The sequence below is a fragment of the Lepidochelys kempii genome, chromosome 3, assembly GCF_965140265.1.
Source record: "Lepidochelys kempii isolate rLepKem1 chromosome 3, rLepKem1.hap2, whole genome shotgun sequence".
Taxonomy (NCBI): domain Eukaryota; kingdom Metazoa; phylum Chordata; order Testudines; family Cheloniidae; genus Lepidochelys; species Lepidochelys kempii.
In genome coordinates this window covers 17,249,665-17,270,653 of record NC_133258.1, presented here as the reverse complement: position 1 = coordinate 17,270,653, position 20,989 = coordinate 17,249,665, and the positions used below count along the sequence as shown (strand labels likewise).

Sequence of the window (20,989 nt, the reverse complement as noted above, 5' to 3'; positions counted from 1 at the left end):
AAGGAAACAATGAGACACTATTGGGCAGCATGCTAGGCAGTGCTCTAGGCACACCAGCTGACTAATCAAAGTCAAGTTTTTTCTAGGCATCATGGCAGAGGGGATTTGAAGGAGGATGAAGAAAAGGCAGTGTGGATGTTTCCCGAGAGCTCCTCCCATGTGTAAGGGGCAGCACTGGCAAAAGCATATAGGTGTGTGTTTGTAAATTTACCAGATCAGCCATGAATGTTAGAATCATTAGCATAGTGGAGGCAGGATATGACATTAACTGTAAAATGTTCTTGTTACGTTTTTAAACCTAATAAGATGTTCTGTGAACCCATGGACGTGCTGAGGGACATGAATGGTTACAGACACCTGACCTCTTTCCCTATTGCGTAATGCTGTGTAAAATAATTGACTTAGTAACATGCAGATAAATTGGTTTCTGGCAGGCCCTTCAAAGGGTGTTACACCACCTTGCTTTTAGTTTAACTGATGTAAATATGCCAGAAAGGGCAGAAATGCTGTCAGTCTCTTGCCAAAACACCCAGAGGTTCTTTTAAGAAAAGTTCAGTATCAACGTGCCTTGGCAGCAGGCTGCATGCAGGGATACATCCTGTCTGAGTTCTTAACTTCTGCTTCAAGAGCTGCCGCCAACAGCTGGTGGAAGAATCAGTGCTGCAGGCTGGTTTTCATAATTACCTTAGTTTCCATCGTAAATGAGATCTGCGATGATCTCTGGGGATTAATTCTTTTGCCATGGAGGATTGTCACGGGGGGAGGGTCAGGAGTATTTTATTTGCATGTTTAGTGTATATGCCTTAAAAGGCAACAGAACTGGAAGTGTAAAGCAACGCTAGTATAAACTTAGAGCTTGGTTACACTGGGAAACTTACTGGTAGGATCATACTGGTATAATTATAGTGGTGTAACTCCCCTTATAGAAAAATCTTTATTAGGGAAAACTGTTACTCTGCCACAGAGTCAAAGGTGTTACTGCTTCATTTAAAAATACAATTCCTGCTGAATGAACGGTCTTATTAGCTAGTTACGATACAGTATCGGAGGTTGCCAGAAGGCAATGCCATGATGTATTTGTATATAGATTATGTTTAGGGAAAGGCTCTGTAGAAGCAAACAAGAAAGAGCGGGGCTGCTGAGAGTTGGAATAGTGAGTATTGTCTGTGTGGAAGATAAATGAGCATTGTGTTATGGAGGAACCAGTTGCTTCTCCGTATTTAAGGCTAAGTTGAGTTTTGCATCTAAAGCGGCGATTGAACCTCTGTTTTGTATGAAAATGTAGTGTATCTGCCCCCAAAATCACAGCACAGAGTACAGAATGATTTTTGAAAGAATTTATAAGTAAATCTGTTAGTTTAGGATTTAAAATTTAACTTTAAAATGAGTCCTTTTAAGAAACAAACAACTTAGTTCAAAACCAAAACTAAGGTGTGACACCATCTTAGTAACGGAATAACAACAATAATTCAAACTTCCCATAAAGTTTACACACAATCTTTCAGCATGTTTAGGCTATGTTTGATGATATATGTAATTTTTATCAGTAGTATTTTCATTAGTGGAAAATTTTTCCTTCAGCAGAGGATGAAGAATAATATTTTACTACAGACAGTTCCACAAAGATCTGCCATCTTTCAAAGAGGCTGCCACCTACCATTGTTCTCAACAGAACCAAGTATTATAATAATAGTAGTAATATCTAGCTCTTGTATAGCACTTTTCATTAGATCTCAAAGCACTTTACAAGAGCACCTCCGTCTTCATAGGGTCATCTTTGTTCTGAGTTTGCACAGCACCTAGCACAATAAGGTCCAGGTTCATTCACCTTGATGGACCTGGTCATAGTTTTTCAGTCATGATATTTTCCCACTGAAAAACAGTTTCCTTAAAATTGAGAATTTCTGTGGGAAAACATCAATTTCAATGACATTTTTTGATTTCCTGATTGGGGATCTCCTAAATGAAAACATTCATTTTGAATCAACGTTTTGAAATAAAATGAAGTCTCTCTCATTACCCAAGTGCCAAATTGAAATGGAAAATGTGTGTGTGTGTGGTTATTTTTTTTTTAAAATGTCAATGTTTTTTGTTTAGGCATTTGTGATTCAAAACTTCTTGGAATTCATTTCATAAGAAGTCCCAATATTTCAACTTTTCACTCTAATTCAGAATGGAAAATTATTTCAAAATATTAAAATTTCACACAGAGAAAATTCATTTTTTGCCCCCAAAACCTAGTCATTGGGAACAATGAAAGCTGGCCATCCTTTTGAAAGAGAGTATCCATGTATGACATCACTCCCATTGAGAACAATGGGTGATGGCGTTCATTTTGACATAGGGGAATTCTTTGACTTTGTCTGAAGAAGATTAAGCACCAACCTCTGTGGACGGATAATCTTTCAGTTATTTAAAAAAGGCAGAAAAGAATTGATTTTATATATTACTATTTGAAAGCTACCAGTTGTGCTAGATATACTCAAGAGTGACTGCAGGAGGGAGGAGGCAATTTTTATGTGTGATGTGTGTACATACATGCAGAGGAATGTAAAGAGTGCAGGAGGGGAGGAGAAATTGGAGTGAGTCTGAATGAAAGATCATATGGACAGGAACAAGAAGGGATGGGGGTGGGGGTTAAACAAGGCAATGTAGGGTAGAGAAATCTCATGTCTCTAAAAATCTGTTTACTATAACCTAGTACTAGGAACACTGAAATCCCTCAATTGCAAACATATAGTTTATTGCATAGTGTTACTGCAGGGCAGAGCTAAGTCTGTTTGGGTATCCTAACTGGCCTTTCCATACAATATTTTTGAATTTCTTCGAAGTTTAATCTTGACTCTGAATTTCTTGTTTTATAGTGTTTGGTTTCAGGATATTTACAGAATCCTGTAATATATTTTACCATAAAATATTGATATGTTCTCTTAACTCCATCTTAACATAGTGTATTGTATGGGATAAATACTCAGATCAGTGCTTCTCTCTGTTGCTTCCTCTGCTTCTTTCCTCTATCACACTAGGACTTGGTCTACACCCAAAATGTAGGTTGACCTAGCTACGTCACTCAGGGTTGTGAAATTCACACCCCTAAGTGGCGTAGTTAAGCTGACATCAGCCCCAGTGCAAGGTTGATGGAAAAATTCTTTGTCGACCTAGTTACCACCTCTTGAGTGGGTAGATTTACTACAGTGACGGAAAAACCCTTTCTGTTGCTGTAGAGCGGGTCTACACCTATGTTCCCTGTAAGCTATGCAGCAGGCTCTCAAGGGCTACACATACTGCCGGGGAGGGGAGCCCCTTTCTCTGCCCAGGCCGGAGCTGCAGTGAGAGAGGGTTGGTGTGTGTGTGTGTGTGTGTGTGTCTCTCTCTCTCTCTCTGTTTCCCCGCCCCAGGACATCCTGCACCCCAAACCCCTCATCCCTGGCCCCACCCCAGAGCCTACATCCCCCTGCACTCCAACCCTCTTCCCTAGCCCAGAGCTCCCGCCCTCACCCCCTCTGCGTACCAACCCTCTGCCCCAGTCCTGTGCCCCCTCCCATACTCTGAACCCCTCAGCCCTACCCCTACTGCACATCACCTCCATATTGGTGCACATAACATCCATTCTGCACATGGACGTTAAAAAATGAGAGAGAACCTACTAGTCTACACTACAATGGCATCGCTGCAGCTGTGCCGCTGTCTCGCTTGTAATGTACACATACCCCAGGAGCCTATGTGTTCCTTGTGGCTGGGTGATACTTGCTAGTGGCTTTGTGGAGCTGGGACCTGTGCTGTCGTGGCTGGGCTGCATGTTGAGAGAGCAGAGATGCCCAGCTTGGACCAGTGAGCTACTTTCCGAGCATGTAGCCATTTATGTGTAAACTGCCATTCCTCTGCCGCAGTGGAAGAGGAGGAAATCTGTCTTCAAGGAGCTCCCTGCTGCTTTACCCCTAACAGCACATCTGCAGTAGGAAACTACAGTAGACCCAAGGTCACCCTGCCTCCTCTTTCCCCAGTGCGTCTCCGGTCCACCTACTCCCTCAGAGAGAGAGAGACCAAGCCGCAGTCATACATAGCAGAGCCTAGGGAGAGATTTCCCCCCTCTACTGTAACTAATCTTAAATTCTTAAGTGACATTTTAAAGGTAGATTGTGTGTGTTCACATTCACTTTGGGTTTGGGCCTTTAATTCCTCCTGGTGAAATACACGGGGGGAATTAAATGGCACAATCCATAATGATTGTGTGTGGAATGTTAAACTTCAGGAAATGTTTTCAGTCCCCATCAATCATTTTGGGGAAGAGAGGATAATTGGCTAGAAGGGAAGAGTGGTCAGTTGGCTGCCTTGCACTACAGAGAATTTAGTACTCTGGAAAGATGCCAGACTGGCAGCCCTGAGAAATGAAATGCATAGAACATTCACTGTTTTTTTCCCCACACTGCCCTGCCAATGAGTCTGTGTCTTGTTCTGGAAGGACCCTACTTTCAGCTTGGTCTCAGCCTCTGTGCTGAGACCACCCAGGTGCACCAAGTATGTGGTATGGCCATCTATACAAACCATTAGGAACGGATCTGGGGTCACCAGTTTCTTTCACACAGGCCACTGAGCAGGCATTAATAACTGCCAGCTATCAATGTCATCTAGTTCAGGCGTTCTCAACTTGGGGCTGTGACCTGTTGTTGTCAGGGGGTCCCACAATCCTGCCCACCCCATGTTGCTACCTAGCAGAGGGTTCAAGGCTACATCTCGCCTAGATGGGAGCAGAGGTATGGAGATGGGTTCCCAGTATGCAAAATATTTATCATAACCACTGATCTAATATATGGGTTTATTTTACAGAAGCCAAAAGTGTGTTAGGCTCCTTACAGCAAAGGCAGAAAGATATACATCCAGCTCCAAAGACCTTATAACCTAATGGCCCTAATCTTGCAAAGAGATCATGCAGGTGGACCCTTATGCCTGCATGGGGTCCCACTGAAGTCAACAGGACTCTGACAGGGCAAGAGGATCTGCCTGTGGCTTTCTGGGATCAGGCCCTGATGTTAAACAAGAGATGATGAATAGATATAACAAACAGTAAGGAGAATGTAAAGAAGCCATTATGAAAAAAGTACTATAGGGCTAAACCCAATAGTGTTGTAGCATGATGAGTGAAACAGGAGAAAGGGCTAAGGTTTAGGAGGGACCTAGTTCAGAGTGGCACCATGGGGCTCAAATACGGTCACAGGCCAAGATGTTCTCTCTCAAACTGTAGAGCTTCAGCATGTAACTGGACACTCCGCGCTCTTGAAGCATTCTTTCCTATGATTCTGTGCCTGCCTGTTGCATTACTAATGAAACACGAGTTGTATATGAATGACTCACATCCTACAGAATTGCATTTCCAACCCCATGAGTTCAAAAATCATGAATCTGGTTAAAAAACCCTCTGGATTTTTAAAATTCCTTTTTATTTGCCTTTTGGTTTCGGATCCTTTAGAGTACTCATACTATGTTTTCAAGTTTTTCTCTGCAACCATGAGTGGTTTCTTTTAGGTTGAAGTTTGTATGAGATCTCACTATTCCAGAAGCTGGCACTTTTAGAAAACTATTTAAATATAAAACTTAAATGGCAAATGAGATCCTTTCTATAGGGCTTTGGGATCATCCTATAGAATTCCGTGGCAGGGGTATTTATTATTATAATAATCTATTAAATTGCATAGAATGGTTCACGCTACCTACAGAAAGGACATCATTTTCTATTAAATTATATAGGAGTTTTCTACAAGGGAGTCCAAGGATTACAACAACCCTCACTGTTGGTCTGGGCTAGATTCAGGACAGCAACCTAGAAGTGAACCAACCCCTTCAAGCTATCCAGCTCCCACCACATCTGTGTCGCACTAATCATCAGGGCAGAACCTTACAATTACTGCTGAGCATTTAAAAATGTTATGAAATTCTTCAACCTTAAAAGGTTGATGCTGTCCCTTTAAACAAAATACTAGAGTAGCTTTTTACAGTCATTTTCTGTTACATTGGATCCCAGTCAGAATCTATACCTGGTAATAGAATAAATCAGATAATGGACAAGATAAGGTTGATTTTTAGGTCAGAAGTTTCATAGGCTCACTTGCAAAATCTTTGTGTGTTTCCTGCTCTGTGCTGTTTTTATAAATATTACTGCTGGAGGGGAGGTGGGAGAAGTATTTTGTCCTGCAGAATCTTTGCAATGGCAAGCTTTAGTCTATATTTGTAGTAACAAAGCAAAAGAAACCCCATGTGTTCATATGAGGCCATGCTGCTGTTTGAGAGAGCCGATTTTCGTATTTCAAACAAGATTATCTGCAAGACTGCCTGATACGAGGCACATTCATATAGACCTACTTACTCTGGCTTGAAGCCTGGCCTTGGGTCACAGTTTTAGTCCTGTTTTTGTCTCTTATTCTTAGTAATATGCTTTTCTACTCTTCCAGCTCAGCAGTTTCAATGAGATGTTACTTTATATGCAGAGCATTGATACCGATATGTCAGAAAGTTACAACAGTTTATAGCACATCTTAAAACCATACTTGTTTTGGGGTCATCTGAACTCAAGAAATAGCATCTGAATAACTTCTCTGTTGGTAAAACTCTCTCTCATATTCCATTGTCTCAAAAACTATCTCAAGGAATTTTATCTAACTTAAAAATTCACTGTTTAGAAGAATTACAAAAAATTTCTACCTAGCTGATAATTTGTAAACATTTATAAATGCTTGGAAATAGGGGGTTAGAGTTAAAAGATCTACCCTCTCCACTGTACACAGAGCAGTATTACTGATGGGGAAGTTGATTGTATTTACTCAGTGTTTCCTAGAAAATGGAAAATCAATTGTTTCTAAGTTTATAGGTCTATGCCAATCAAACTAATTATTTAAATTAAATGTATCCTGGCGTAATGTATTCATAATTACAGCTGGTAAAAAGTTTTTTTGTCAACTTTCATTGGCAAAAATAATAATTAAAAAAGACTTTTCAAAGGAAATGAAAATTTTCACAAGATGCTTTTATTTCTTTGAAAATGTTTGGGGAATTTTGGATCAAAAATGGAACAAATTTTAATTTTGTTTAAAATTAAAGGGTTTTGGTTTTGTTTGTCTTCCTCTTGCCTCTTCTTTCCTTTGCCCCACTTTTTTTGGATGGGGTGTATGTGGCGTGTGTGTGGGGAGAACCTGGAAAACCAAAAACATTCTTTTTTTTTTTTTTGGAAAACTGACATAATGAGAACTTTTCTTTGTTCAAAAATTCAGAACATTAGAATTTTTGTTCAAAACTTTTCACAGAAAATACATAACTTTTTACCAGCTGTGTTCATAATGTAGTTGAAGATGTCACCTCTATTGAGTAGGCAGGTAACAGACAGGTCCCAGCACCACGTCCACATACCTCCTGCTTATTCCTCCATAAGCTTCTGCCACTTCTCCTCATCCGGCTCAATGATAATAGGTTCTGAGATTCTGATTTCAGTGGGAATTAAGGATGCTCAGCACCTTGCACGATTGAGTATATAGATTCTATTTGATTGGCTATGCACATGCATGAAAAAGTTTGTTCTCTTTAGTTTTATCCAAGAGAAGGTTAAGAGGTGAGGTGACTTGATCGCAGTCTAATCAAGAAAGAGATTTCTGACAGCCAGGGCTAGCTCCAGGCACCAGCTTTCCAAGCAGGTGCTGGGGCCGGCAGTCAGAATGGGGTGGCAGTCCGTGCCCCACGGCAGCAATTCGGCAGCAGCTCCACCGCTCTTCCCATCGCAGCGGCTTTTGGGCGGCAGCTCCCCTGCTCTTCCGTCCGGGCACGGTGGCGATTTGGCAGCGACTGCTTGGGGCAGCAAAATTAGTAGAGCCACCCCTGCTGACAGCAGATGGTTCTTTAATCAAGCAGAAAAAGGTATAACAAAATCCAGTGGTTAGAAGCTGAAGCTAGACAAATTCAGATTGGAAGTCCAGGGACACTTTAAAAATGTGGGTAATGGATCAGCTTACCAGGGATGTGGTAAAGTCTCCATCACTTGCAGTCTTTAAGACAAGACTGGAAATCTTTCTAAAAGATATGCTATTGCTCAAATTGAAATTAGGGGCTTGATGCAGAAATTTATTGGGTGAGGTTCTGTTACATAGAGCTCATAGTACGTGATCATCATGATCCCTTCTGGTCTTAAAATCCTATGGAATGCACACTAATGTTAGATGTATCCAGAGTGTATCTGAAGCGTATGTTTAGAGTTTTTTTTATGTAACACGTTTTTATAGCACACGTTGATAGAGGATTTTTCTTGGTGAAGGGGAAGGGTGCGTTCTGATCAGGTGCTGTATGTCACCAGGTGCACTGTAAAATCAGTTGCATCATTTGCTGCACACGTTTACGACATGAGAATCAGGAACTACATTGCAAAACTGAAATTTTACTTCATGGAAACAGGCGAAATGTGGTTACCATTTTGAAGAAAAACCCCATAAATCAGTAAACACTCATTTCTAATGATGTACACGTATGCTGTATTTTTGTCCTATCTCTGGCTGTGAGGGGAAAAGGTGCTGTTTAATTCTGTTCTTTTGTAAGCTACTCCATCAGTTACTCTGCTTTCATAAAAAGGAAAAGCTATCTCTCTTAGAAGAGCAAGTAGGCAGCAAGGTAGGGCAATCACATCCAGATAATGTTGTCATGTCATATTAAGTGATATCTGTAAAACGAAACATAATATGCTCTATGAAACCTTTATTGTCCCCCAGCTAACATATGTCCTAGGTAGTTAGAATTGGCTTTTACTTGAGAACTGAGCAGCAATTCTCTGAAGAGGCCGGTTTGCACGAGTGAAAATGGTTGTTGGGGGAACTGACAAAATTGCTGGTTGGTGTAGAATTTCTTTCCCCAGCCTCTGTTACAACCAGCATAGAAGTTTGTGTTTGGAGTCTGGTGGTGAGGGGTTTTACTAATTTGCTGCTGATTTGCTAAGAGTCAGACTCCTGCCCTGAGAAAAATCCCATTCAGTGTGGTGATTGAAAGGGACATTTCCTCTATTTTGTTGTAATTGACTCTTGTTTACGTCTTCTTCCTTGGAATGTGAAACCAGCTATAAAACCCAACAAGAGACCTTTGAACCAAACAGAAATGTAATACATCATGCCTACAGATGGGTTTATTTTAAGTAAGTTATAGCCTACAAGGAACGATCCCTCCCTCTTTCTCCTCCTCTCCCCAAAAACTATAAGTGAAAGGTGTGGAGCCCATTGCGTTATTGCTACCCTAAATGTTCCAAAATCATCAGATTTAAAATGCAATTTTTAAAAAAGTGGTGTCCTTTTTTATTTGCCTTCTGGTTTTTGACCATTTAGGGTGCATTCAGATCATGTTTTCAAGCTTTTCTCTTGCATAGTGAGGGCTAGAAACTTACTTTATTTTTAAAATGAAAGTTGAGATTCTCTCCAGCTTTAAGTGAAACCTGTAGTTTAATGAGACCTAATAAAATCACAAGAGCTGGCAACACTGCAAACTATGAAAAGTATTGACAGTGGTTCTCAAAGTTTTGCACTGGTGACCCCTTTCACATAGCAAGCCTCTGAGTGTCCCCTCCTCCCCCTTAAAAACACTTGTTAAAATTTATTTTAACACCATTATAAATGCTGGAGGCAAAGCGGGGTTTGGGGTGGAGGCTGACAGCTCGCAACCCCCCCATGTAATAACCTTGTGACCCCCTGAGGGGACCCAAACCCCAGTTTGAGAACCCCAGTTTGAGAACCCCGGCATTAGAAGCCAAATTGAACAGATCTGACAGTGGCCTCCCCAGCAGGCCTGTTTTTCATAGAATTGTAAAATCAGAGGACTGAAAGGGGCCTCGATCATCTAGACCAGTGGTTCTCAAACTGTGGGTTGGGACCCCAAAGTGGGTTGCAACCCCATTTTAATGGGATAGCCAGGGCTGGCTTAGACTTGCTGGGGCTTGGGGCCAAAGCCTGAGCCTGACCGCCTGGGCCCAAAGCCCGAGGGCTTCAGCCTGGGATGGCGGGACTTAGGTTACAGGCCCCCTGCCTGGGGCTGAAGTCCTGGGCTTCTGCTTTGTTCCCCCTGCCCAGGGCAGTGGGACTGGGGCTTTGGGCCCCTCCCCTCCTCCCCCCTCCCCCCAGGCTGGTAGAGCTTGGGTGGGCTCAGGCTTTGGTCCCACCTCCTGAGGTCATGTAGTAATTTTTGTTGTCAGAAGGGGGTCAGGGTGCAATGAAGTTTGAGGACCCCTGATCTAGACCATCCCTGACAGGGGTTTGTTTAACCGGCTCTTAAAAAATTTCCAATAATGGAGATTCCACAACCCCTAGGTAACTTACTCCAGTGTTTAACCACCTGGACAGTTAGGAAGTTTTTCCTAATGTCCAACCTAAACCGCCCTGGCTGCAATTAAGCCCATTGCTTCTTGTCCTATCCTCAGAGGTTAAGGAGAATAATTTTTCTCCTTCCTCCTTGTAACCGCCTTTTATGTATTTAAACTCTTATGTCCTGTCTCATTCTTCTCTTCTCCCAGATTAAACCCAATTTTTTTCAATCTTCCCGCAGTGGTCATGTTTTCTAAGCCTTTAATAATCTTTATTGCTCTTTTCTGAACTTTCTCCAATTTGTCCACATCTTTCCTGAAGTGTGGCACCCAGAACTGGACACAGTACTCCAGTTGAGGCTTAATCAGCGCAGAGTAGAGCAGAAAAATTACTTCTCATGGCTTGCTTACAACACTCCTGCTAATACATCCCAGAGTGATGTTTGCGTTTTTGTTTTTTTTGAACAGTGTTACACTGATTCATATTTTGCTTGTAATCCACTGTGACCCCCAAATCCCTATCCACAGTACTCCTTCTTAGGCAGTCCTTTCCCATTTTGTGTGTATGCAACTGATTGTTCCTTCCTAAGTGGAGTACTTTGCATTTGTCCTTATTGAATTTCATCCTATTTACTTCAGACCATTTCTCAGGTTTGTCCAGATCATTTTGAATTTTAATCCTATCCTCCAAAGCATTTGCAACATATCCCAGCTTGGTATTGTCTGCAATCTTTATCAGTGTACTCTCTGTGCCATTATCTAAATCATTGATGAAGATATTGAACAGAACTGGGTCCAGGGCAGATCACTGTGGGACTCCATTCGATATACCCTTCCAGCTTGACTGTGAACCATTGATAACTACTCTCTGGGAATGGTTTTCCAGCCAGTTTTGCACCCACCTTTTAGTAGCTCCATCTTGGTTGCATTTCCCTAGTTTGTTTATGAGAAGGTCATGTGAAACCGTGTCAAAAGCCTTACTAAAGTAAAGATATACCACATCTACCACTTTCCCACCCCCCATCCACAAGGCTGGTTACCCTGTCCAAAAAAAAAGCTATTAGATTGTTTTGATACAATTTGTTCTTGACAAATTCATGCTGACTGTTTTATCACCTTATCTTCTAGGTGTTTGCAAATTGATTGTTTAATTATTTGCTCTGTTAAGCTGACTGGTCTGTAATTCCCCAGGTTGTCCTTATTTCCCTTTTTATAGATAGCCACTATATTTATCCTTTCCCAGTCTTCTAGAATTTCTCCTGTCTTTCTTTCATGACTTTTCTAAGATAATTGTTTATGGCTCAGATATCTCCTCAGTCAACCCCTTGAGTATTCTAGGATGTATTTCCTCAGGCCCTGGTGATTGAAGACATCTAACTTGTCTAAGTAATTTAACTTTGTTCTTTCTGTATTTTAACCTCTGATCCTACCTCATTGTCACTGGTGTTTACTATGTTCAACCACTATGAACCTTTTTGGTGAAAACTAACGAAGTCATTTAACACTTCTGCCATTTCCACATTTTCTATTATTATTCCCCTCCCCCCATTGAGTAACTGTCCTACCCTGGCTTTGGTCATCATCTTCTTCTAATGTATTTATAGAATGTTTTCTTGTTACCCTTTATGCCTCTAGCTAGCTTAATCTCATTTTCTGTCTTGGTCTTTCTAATTTTGTCCCTACATACTTGTGTTATGTGTTTGTGTTCGTCCTTTGTAATTTGATCTAGTTTTCACTTTTTGTAGGATTCTTTTTTGAGTTTCAGATCATTGAAACTCTCCCGGTTAAGCCAGCAGATCTTAATAGCCTCTTTCTTTTGAATTGCCTGGGATTCACTTTCAGATACTTTCAACCCACCAACAAGTCAGGCTAGTGAAGAAAAAATGGTTGTATAAACTATATTCCCATCAGCAACTTGCAAAACCCTGCTAGTAATTGACTTTTTGTTTTTATCCTGGAGGTTGCACATTTGTGATGTAGTCATTTATATTCCAGTCGATAGTGAGCAGTGAATACTGGTAATTTACACTGCAGTGGGCAAGGGAGATAGATAAGAGGATTGAATGAATAATTTTCCGCTCAGATTTCTTTAGACTGCATTTATCTACCTACCACCAAATTCTATGCACCAGTTAACACCTATTTGATACTGTCATCTTGTATGATTAAAAAAAGTGTTCCCATGCAGATATCCAAAAGAGATTCCCCAGCACCATGTGGGGAAAGAGGAGAGAGTTTTCTATTTAACTTGTGTGCCTATTATCTAAGCAACACTGAAGTCCCAAGATGCTTGGCAAGGGCCATGCTTTTATAAATTTCAATCAATGAACAATTCATCAGCAACTCACTCACCCTTTGAGGTTTTTACACAGTGATCGGCCAAGAGATCACCCCAGCACCGCCCAGACCCTGATGCTAATGCTGAAATCAATTCAGATGCTCATTTTCCTAACCCCAGAATGCAGAACAGTGAGCCACTGGATAAGGAAAAATTTGCATTTTCAAAAGTGCTTTCACTGAATTGGGAGTAGGTTAGGCAGATGGGGAAGAGGAAGAGAGAGTGAGAGCATAATGACTGACTATACACCTCGTCCTTTCTGCTCTTCTTGGAAACACAGATAGGCGGGTGGTCCACTTATTCCAGTATGCCCTTTCTGACAGTGGCCAGTGCTAGATGCTTTAATGACAACTAAAGCATGTTCGCTGGCCAGTCACCATCAAAGGGCTCAAGCGATAGTTTTCATTAATTTGAGCTTGAATGAACTCATGTTGTTCTGTTGCCAAAGGAAAAAAGGAGTAATAAGTTGCTCTAACATGTGATCTGCACTAATTGTGGGGATTGAAAGCAATCCTGATTCTGGATATATTGACACAGGAGCCATGCTGAGGGATGGCTGCTTTGAGAGAGAAATCCCCTGAAGCAAGGGAAATCTTTACTGAATCCCGGTAACACTTTCCTTCCCCCCAAGTACACCAGAGGCAGGGAGAAGTCCGAAGGTGGATTGATAACTTGGAAACTAATTTTTTTTAAAGTTTGGTTTTATTATTTATTTGCCTTATTTGATCAACATGCTTTATGAGTGCCCACTGGAGGGAGAGCAGCTATCCATCAGACTACAGCGTGCATCAGGACAAAGCAATCACCATGGTGCAGGACGCTTGCTCTCTGAAGTAAGAGACAGCATTGAGCAGACCCAGTTCATTTTACACCAACAGAACTTCCTCGGACTAGGAATAAAAATGTTTTAAAATTTAAACCATGCTCTTGCCTTTGGTCTTATGCAGCCAGGTAGCTTATTCCAGCCGCTGGGGTTGCATCCCAGAAGCCTTTTTTTTTTTTAAAAGGCAAATTTTGCTCCTGCTGCTTGAAAATTAATAGATAATTTGAGCAAAGGGGCTATTCAGAGTATATTTTGAGGTGTTATGGCAATATAATTGTTTAATAATAATAGTAAAAGATGGGGCGGGGGGTAGTATCCAACATCCTATAATCAAAGCTAAATGGTGGGGCCGAGCTACATTGTTGCTTTAACCCCAAGGTCCCTGAGGAGGAGTTTTTGTCCTGGGCATCTTGTGCCCAGTTTTTGACCTCTGACCCATTTCAGCATGACAGTCCACTTACCGACTTGTCTGTCCTGCTCTATAGTTGATAAGGGAGGGGGATTGTGGGAAATTCCCACAAAAGGGACCACTACGATCATCTAAATAATCATTTATATGATTTTTTTGTGTGAAATCTATCATTCCCCGCCCCCCCAGTTTTGAACATTTTCAAAACTTTTTTTTCCTCTCCCTTCCTAGGTTTTTGTTTTTCCTGCTGCCTTGCCCCTCCTTCCCCACTTTAACCTTTATCCAGTTACCACTGAAAAGGTTAGAGAAAAGGGCAGGGAAAGGAAAAACAACAAACCAAAAAGGGATGGGGTTGTTTTGGTTTGCTGGGCAGCCGGTCAGACTCCTGCCCTCCTAGTCAGGGCAGGTTTCGGGTTCCATGCTCAGAAGTGCCAGCACCCAGTCTCTGTTGCAGACAGTCTTTCTCCCTGCTGCTACTTGGGATGGGAGAGGGGCAGACGCTGGCTGCAGCAGATGGCTCTCACTGTGGGGGCCAGCTGAGAGATGGGGAATGGTTCCCAGCAGAAGCAGGTAGTGGTGGGTAGAGCTCACTACAGGTAGGAATCCTGACCCAGTCCCCTCTTTCAATGTCTGTAAACCTTCACAGGTTTCTAGACACAGCACCTCCAGTTGACTAGGGTAAACCGTAGTCCCAATTTGCTTAGGACAAGGACTGGCTAGTGCATTAAGCAGAGCTGTATTGACATGGGGTTTGATCTTGAGAGGTACCACGTAGAACTGGAGAATGGTTTTTCTTCCGCCCCCCCCCCCAATCCTGTGAAGATTTTCAGGGTTTTCCTTATCAGGATGAAACTGAGACCTTTCCAAGTTTTTCATCAGGAAGAGAGACACACCAACAGCCTGATGGTTAGGGCACTCAACCTAGGATATGGGATACCCAGGTTTGAGTCCTTGGCATGAATCAGGCAAGGAAGGGCCTCAAACCTGGCTCTGTCACATTCTAGGTATGTAACTCTCTAACCAAATGGCTATTCAGGGGTGGTCTTTTGTGCTGGTTTTGACCAGAGTCCACCCTGAATGGGAGAAACCTTTATCAGTGAAAGTCTAATTGAAATTGGTACGTTCCTGCTGCAAAAAGTTTCAATTTTGACAAATTGGCAATTCCTGACAGAAAACCTGTTTTGTTGAAAATGTCCCTGACTAGCTCTAGTACTGAGCATTCACAACTCTCATCGATCTCAGTGGTGGCTGAGGGCAAGTATCACCTCTCTGGATCAGTACCAGAATGTTTAGCCCGGAAGCTTGAGTGTGGTGGATGCAGAAGATGTTGTCATAGTGACTTCTCTGTGATGATCCTCTCAGTCACTTTCACTTAGTGTAACTTTAATGAGACTCCATCTCTGGTGTTTGATGGATAAATGACGTATTCTTCTTAGTGCTTTTACTCTGATCTGTGATGTGGTAATGTCTCCCTGGGAAAGATTTTGTTCTGTGGAGCAGCTTCCTTCTAGAAACCCTGGAAACTCCACCTAAGAAGGGAGAAAACAAACTTTTCATGCCACTGGTTAAAAGGGGAGAAACAACCAAAGAAATTAAAATAGTTTTGGGAGAGACCACACAATTTAGTGGTCTGAGTGCTGGACTAGGAGCCTGGAACTCCTGAACAGTAACGTCAGTTCTGTCATGCACACTCTCAATGACCTTGGGCAAGTTGCTTAATCTCTGTGTCCATTCCCCAGCTGTGAAATGGGAGAGGATGACACAATCTACTTGACTGCAGTGCAGTGAGAGTTAATCACTGGATTTGAGTTAATTAGTGGCAGCACTGTGTAGCTAAGAATGATGATCAGTGACGGGAAGCTAATGGCTCTTGTCATCTCTTTTTTTGGCAGGCTCTATATCAAGAGTGTTAAAGAATTACAGTGACCATGCCTGCGATGGAGAATATGTCTCCCTGAGATGCCCTCACAGAACCACCATCAGCATCCAGTCTTCCTTTTATGGCCGAATTGTCCCAAGTCACCAGATGTGTCCCTCCCGATACCTACAGTCCTATGCAACTTTAATTAAGGAAGATGTTGCCTGTTCAGTTGGCACTTCCCTTCAGGTACTGCATGTTAAATTTAATCTCTTTAATTCTGGGTTTCCTCTTTCCCAGGCCTTGTCTTGTGCCTGATGCCACTTAGATCTATGCTTTAAAAATGATCATGCTGGGTAACACTGGCCATCTGACACTGTGAGAACAATTAACTCTTGGAGCAGCTTACTAAAGGCTCTGGTGGACTCCAACATGGCAAATCTTTAAATCAAGGTCTGATGTTTTTCTAAAATATGCTATAGCTCAAACCAGAATTGAGGGAAGTCCTATGGTGCTACTCCAGAGGTCAGAATAAATGATCAGTTGTTCCTTCTGGCTTTATAATCTATGAAATTGTTAATAAATAGTTTGTTCTTGCAATGTAGATGGGACCGAATTATGTCTCACTGGGATGTTCCTGAATTTTGCTGCAACCTTTGACTTTAGTGATCCAGGAATGTGGCTAAAACACAAATATATTGCAAGACCAAACTGTGTTTTAACCGTGTTGGGGGCTGGACTACCTTTTAATTGGACCTCCTAACATGGTGGTAGGTTTTTAGTGTAGAAAGGATTTCCTGTAGGGTTAACTTACATTTTGTTTTAGGGTCTTTTATTTTAGTGACTAGAAATCCAAGTAGAATCTTTAGTTTACTTTTTCTCCTGTGCTCACAGGGTCAAATTCTCAGCTGATGTAAATCATCATAGATAACTGAATCATAAAGAAGAATTCTGTCCATTTATTTGACAGTAGCTAATTTTAGTCACTCATTTGTATGGAAAAAAAATCTATCACCAGTATCTTCTCTTTAAATGTGTGTGACTACCACAAATCAAAGAACCCTTTGTACATTAAATAGGATTGGAAAATTCAGATGTTGAAACCTACACTGATTGATATTGTTGACTTCAGTGGGGACTACTCATGGGCATAACATTCAGTACATGCATCAGTCTTTCCAAGATCAGGGATTTGGATTGCAAGCTTTTGGGGGCAAAAACCTGCACTTTATTTGTGTTAAGTGCCCTGCATATTTATGTCTGTAAGTCAATAAGAATTAGTAATAAATGTTACAGCAGAACAAGGAATGATGCATCTATTGTGCAAGGAACCACTTTGTTCTAATCTGGCAAATGTCCAGTTTCCCCAGAGAGCTGCTAATTGTGGCATCTCCTGCACCCAAGCACTTTTAGAGAAATGTACAGTTTATTTTAAAGAGCTGATCTGAGTGCTTTTGCTCCTACATGTCAGTGGTAAATGCTGAAGATAAAATGGTGAGGCAACATGTGCCCTAGAAGAAAATCACATGCTCACAGACTTACAGTTGCTTTTGTAACACTAATACTGCATATCAAGTGGCTGGGAGTCTCCTTCCATCATGCCAGAATTTGCAGTAAAGAGAGGCTTTCCCAGATGTGGTGATAGCTTGTAACAAAGGGGACAAGAGGCAGACACGCTGTGGGGATTAAAGACAAAGGATTTTGGCTGAGGCCAACCCATCCTCCTCTTTATTTATTTCTTGCCAAACAATGCTTTTCAAAGTCTGCTCAATAAGTCGCCTTTGCATGCACAATAGATACACACATGTATTTAGTCCTTTCCCTTATCTGCAAATGGCATATTTAAGAAGCCTCCCCAGCTTCTGGACTAGCGAGAGAAGAGGAGAGTCATAATGTTTAGTTTTTCATGCTGTGACTTTGCTTGCAGGAGTTATTTAATGACAATCTTAGGTGTTTGGCAGGGTTCTCATGGGATCATAGAAATGTAGGGCCAGAAGGGACCTTGAGAAGTCAGAGTCCAGCTCCCTGCACTGAGGCAGAGCCAAATGAATCCAGACCATCCCTGACACGAGTTTCTCCAACCTATTCTTAAAATCCTCCAGTAATGGGGATTCCACCTCTGACCGACCCTGCATCCTGTGGGCTACATGCCGCCCTTTGATTTATGCAGTCAGGTTCCATTGGCATCCATGGTGCTTTTGAGAGCAGAAAGTGTCCCTCTGGGTTTTCGAATGAGTGGTGTGTGCTGTTGTCAGTCATGTAGTATGTGTGTGCGTGTGGAGCACTGAATGGTGGATCCTGTAGGTCAGTGGTTTTCAACCTTTTTCATTTCCAGACCCCTAAAAATTTTGAATGGAGGTGCAGACCTCTTTGGAAACCTGCAGGCTCCTGGCTGAAAACCACTGTTCTATGGTGGTAACAATCTTTTGCGGACCCCCAGAGGTCAGCGGAGCACAGGTTGAAAATGACTGCTTTCGAGGATGAGTTTACGAAGTGACTGAGATTTAATTATTTCTAGTTACCTATAAGAATGGCCCTACTGGGCCAGACTAATGGTCCATCTAGCCCAGTATCCTGTCTTCTGACAAAAAGAAAAGGAGTACTTGTGGCACCTTTGAGACTAACAAATTTATTTGAGCATGAGCTTTCGTGAGCTACAGCTCACTTCATCGGATGCATTTCCACGTATCCGATGAAGTGAGCTGTAGATCGTGAAAGCTCATGCTCAAATAAATTTGTTAGTCTTAAAGGTGCCACAAGTACTCCTTTTCTTTTTGCGAATACAGACTAACACAGCTGCTACTCTGAAACCTGTCTTCTGACAGTAGTCAATGCCAGGTGCTTCAGAGGGAATGATGCTTGTATACTTAGAGCACTAGCCTGGGACTAAGGAGTCCTGACTTCTATTCCCTGCTCTGCCACAGACTTCCTGTGTGACCTTGGGCAAGTCACTTAGTCTCTCTGTACCTCAGTTCCCCAGATGCAGAATGTGGGTAATAGTACTTTCTTCACAGGGGTGTTTTGAGGAGAAATCAGTTAATGATTTTGAGATGTTCGGATACTATGGTGATGGAGACCATAGAAGTATTTTAGATATCCTCCTTCAAACTGTGCTTCTCTCAACCCCATAGGGTCCCTTTTGAACCCTTCTCTCACCCTGGTCCTCATGACATCTTCCATGCTGCCCTCTATGCATGGGAAACACTCTCTTCCTCACCTCATGCATTGGATGACTTCCATCCATTTCAGTCCCTGGACATCTTACAGCAAACCCCCCTGAAGTGCTAACTACCTGGGTTTTTAAACTCAGTGGCACAGTCAGTACAGATGGGGCCATTGTATATACATCCTCTTTGATAGTAATTTTAAAAATATCAGCTAAACTAGGATCCTTCACAATTAAATCACTTAGATTTTAATCAAGCCCAGATTGCAGAAATCAGTCTCTCTGGAACTGGGGAGCTTGGTGAGTTAACATCCTTCAGTACAAGGAAATGTAACTCATTAATACAAAGGGATTCAATTCCCATTTAAAGGATCCCCACCACCAAGAAGTATGTTTGGAAGCCTTTTCTGTGATAAAAGGGAAAACTCTGAGGTTGATTACACTGAGATTTACCTCCGTTAATCCAGGCATCCAGCCTAGTCCTTGGAGTCAAGTGCCAGAATCCCTTGCTATCAGCTCTTGTTTTCATTTGAAACAAAATGTACAGCACATGGGAATGCCTGTCTGAAACATTATGTGAGTGACCCAAAGCTACAGAGTTCTGTTATTCTAACATAGTGAAGTCAGATTCAATGTGAGATTTCCAAATGCATAAAGACTTCGAATGGCAAGCAAGCAAAGGGCCATTCATACTGGACTTTCCGTCTCAAAGTGAAGTGACTGGGTCTCTACTTAGCAGCTGGGCCAAAATGAATGAATGAATGGGGTAGGTCAAAGAACAGATTAAAATTGTGGAGAAAATCTGACACTATTTATCTGTTCTCAGATTTGTGGTGAAACAGCTACCGCTTAGGTTAGGGTTCCCGAGATTTTAATATCAGTAGTTTTGAGGTTCATTGCAGTGTCAGCTGGAGGAAAATCAGAAAAGCTTCTGTCACTTTTCTTGAAGCATCTGTGGCATTTTTCAGATGTTGCAGTGTGGAAAATGACCACCCATTTCTTCTCCTTTTGGGCCAACTTTGGACCTATTTTACTCTGTGGTAATGGCCACTACAGTTGTGGTGCAAGCCAACCACTAACACTGGCCTGTATTCTGTTGCTTCTGAAATTCCACATAGATTATTCCTGATAGAGAGATAAGAAATCCGTGTCCAGGTGCCAGACAGGAATGTACTCAGGCACTATGGTGATGGGTGTAGAATACAAACCTACTCAATGTCTCCTCCTTGGCTCTGCAGGGCACTCAGGCAGTTGGAACTATCAAGTTTTGCAGGGGGCCAAAAGTGTGATGCGACAGCTGTGTCCTATTTATTGTGCCTCCTGGCCATCTCTTTTCCTGCTTATAAGTAAGTGGAAGAGGCAGTCGGAATCCTGAAACGTTAAGCATCGGAGTATTAAATACAAATGTCTAAATTGTGCCCACAGAATAGATACCTCTGATCACCAATAGTAATTGTGTGCACCAAATGCAAAGTTCTATGGTTGGAAGAGGTATTTTCCTCTTTTTGCAGACATCCATGTAGTTACCACTGCATAGCCTTAGTAGAGTTGGTGAAAAACAGATTTTTTTGGGTTGGTGGCTGAACCGGGGAAAAAAAAGTATTTTGGATTGACCTGTAATTGGGTCAACCAGCAATTTTTCTGTTTTTTTTTCTTGACGAAACAAAAAACCTAAATTTCATTTCTGATTGTTTGAAACACTTTATTTCCTCCAAAATAGAATGTTTTGTTTCATTTTTGAGTGTTTTTTACCCTTTTTTGTGTTAAATCTAGATACACTTCAAAACCAAATGTCGTTTTGAAACCAAGTCAAAATGATTCATTTAGAAAATGTTGAAATGAAACATTTCAGCTTTTTTGGATTTTCCGTCCTCCCCCATTTTTTCTAGACACAACTATGAGCTGAATTATTCCTGAATTTGTGAACAGTTTTGGTAAACTGAAATTGCATGTTTCAGTAAATAAACTATTCACCAGAAAAAAATTCGCCCAGCTCTAGTCTTGCGTGATGGGTTTCATAAACCCATATTTTGCTTCGACAATATGTAACTCATTGGTCAATGCATGTTATGTGGCTCCTTCT

General features: G+C 41.7%; 1 protein-coding gene across 1 annotated transcript in view; it reads left to right on the top strand.

Moving 5' to 3' along the window:
- LOC140908532 (protein eva-1 homolog C-like) overlaps positions 1–20,989 on the top strand; it is a 308,502-nt gene that overhangs the window by 85,211 nt on the left and 202,302 nt on the right. Inside the window, exon 2 of the mRNA XM_073335814.1 lies at positions 15,775–15,989. Coding sequence (XP_073191915.1) covers positions 15,775–15,989 — 215 coding nt within the window. The remainder of the gene's footprint in view (positions 1–15,774; positions 15,990–20,989) is intronic.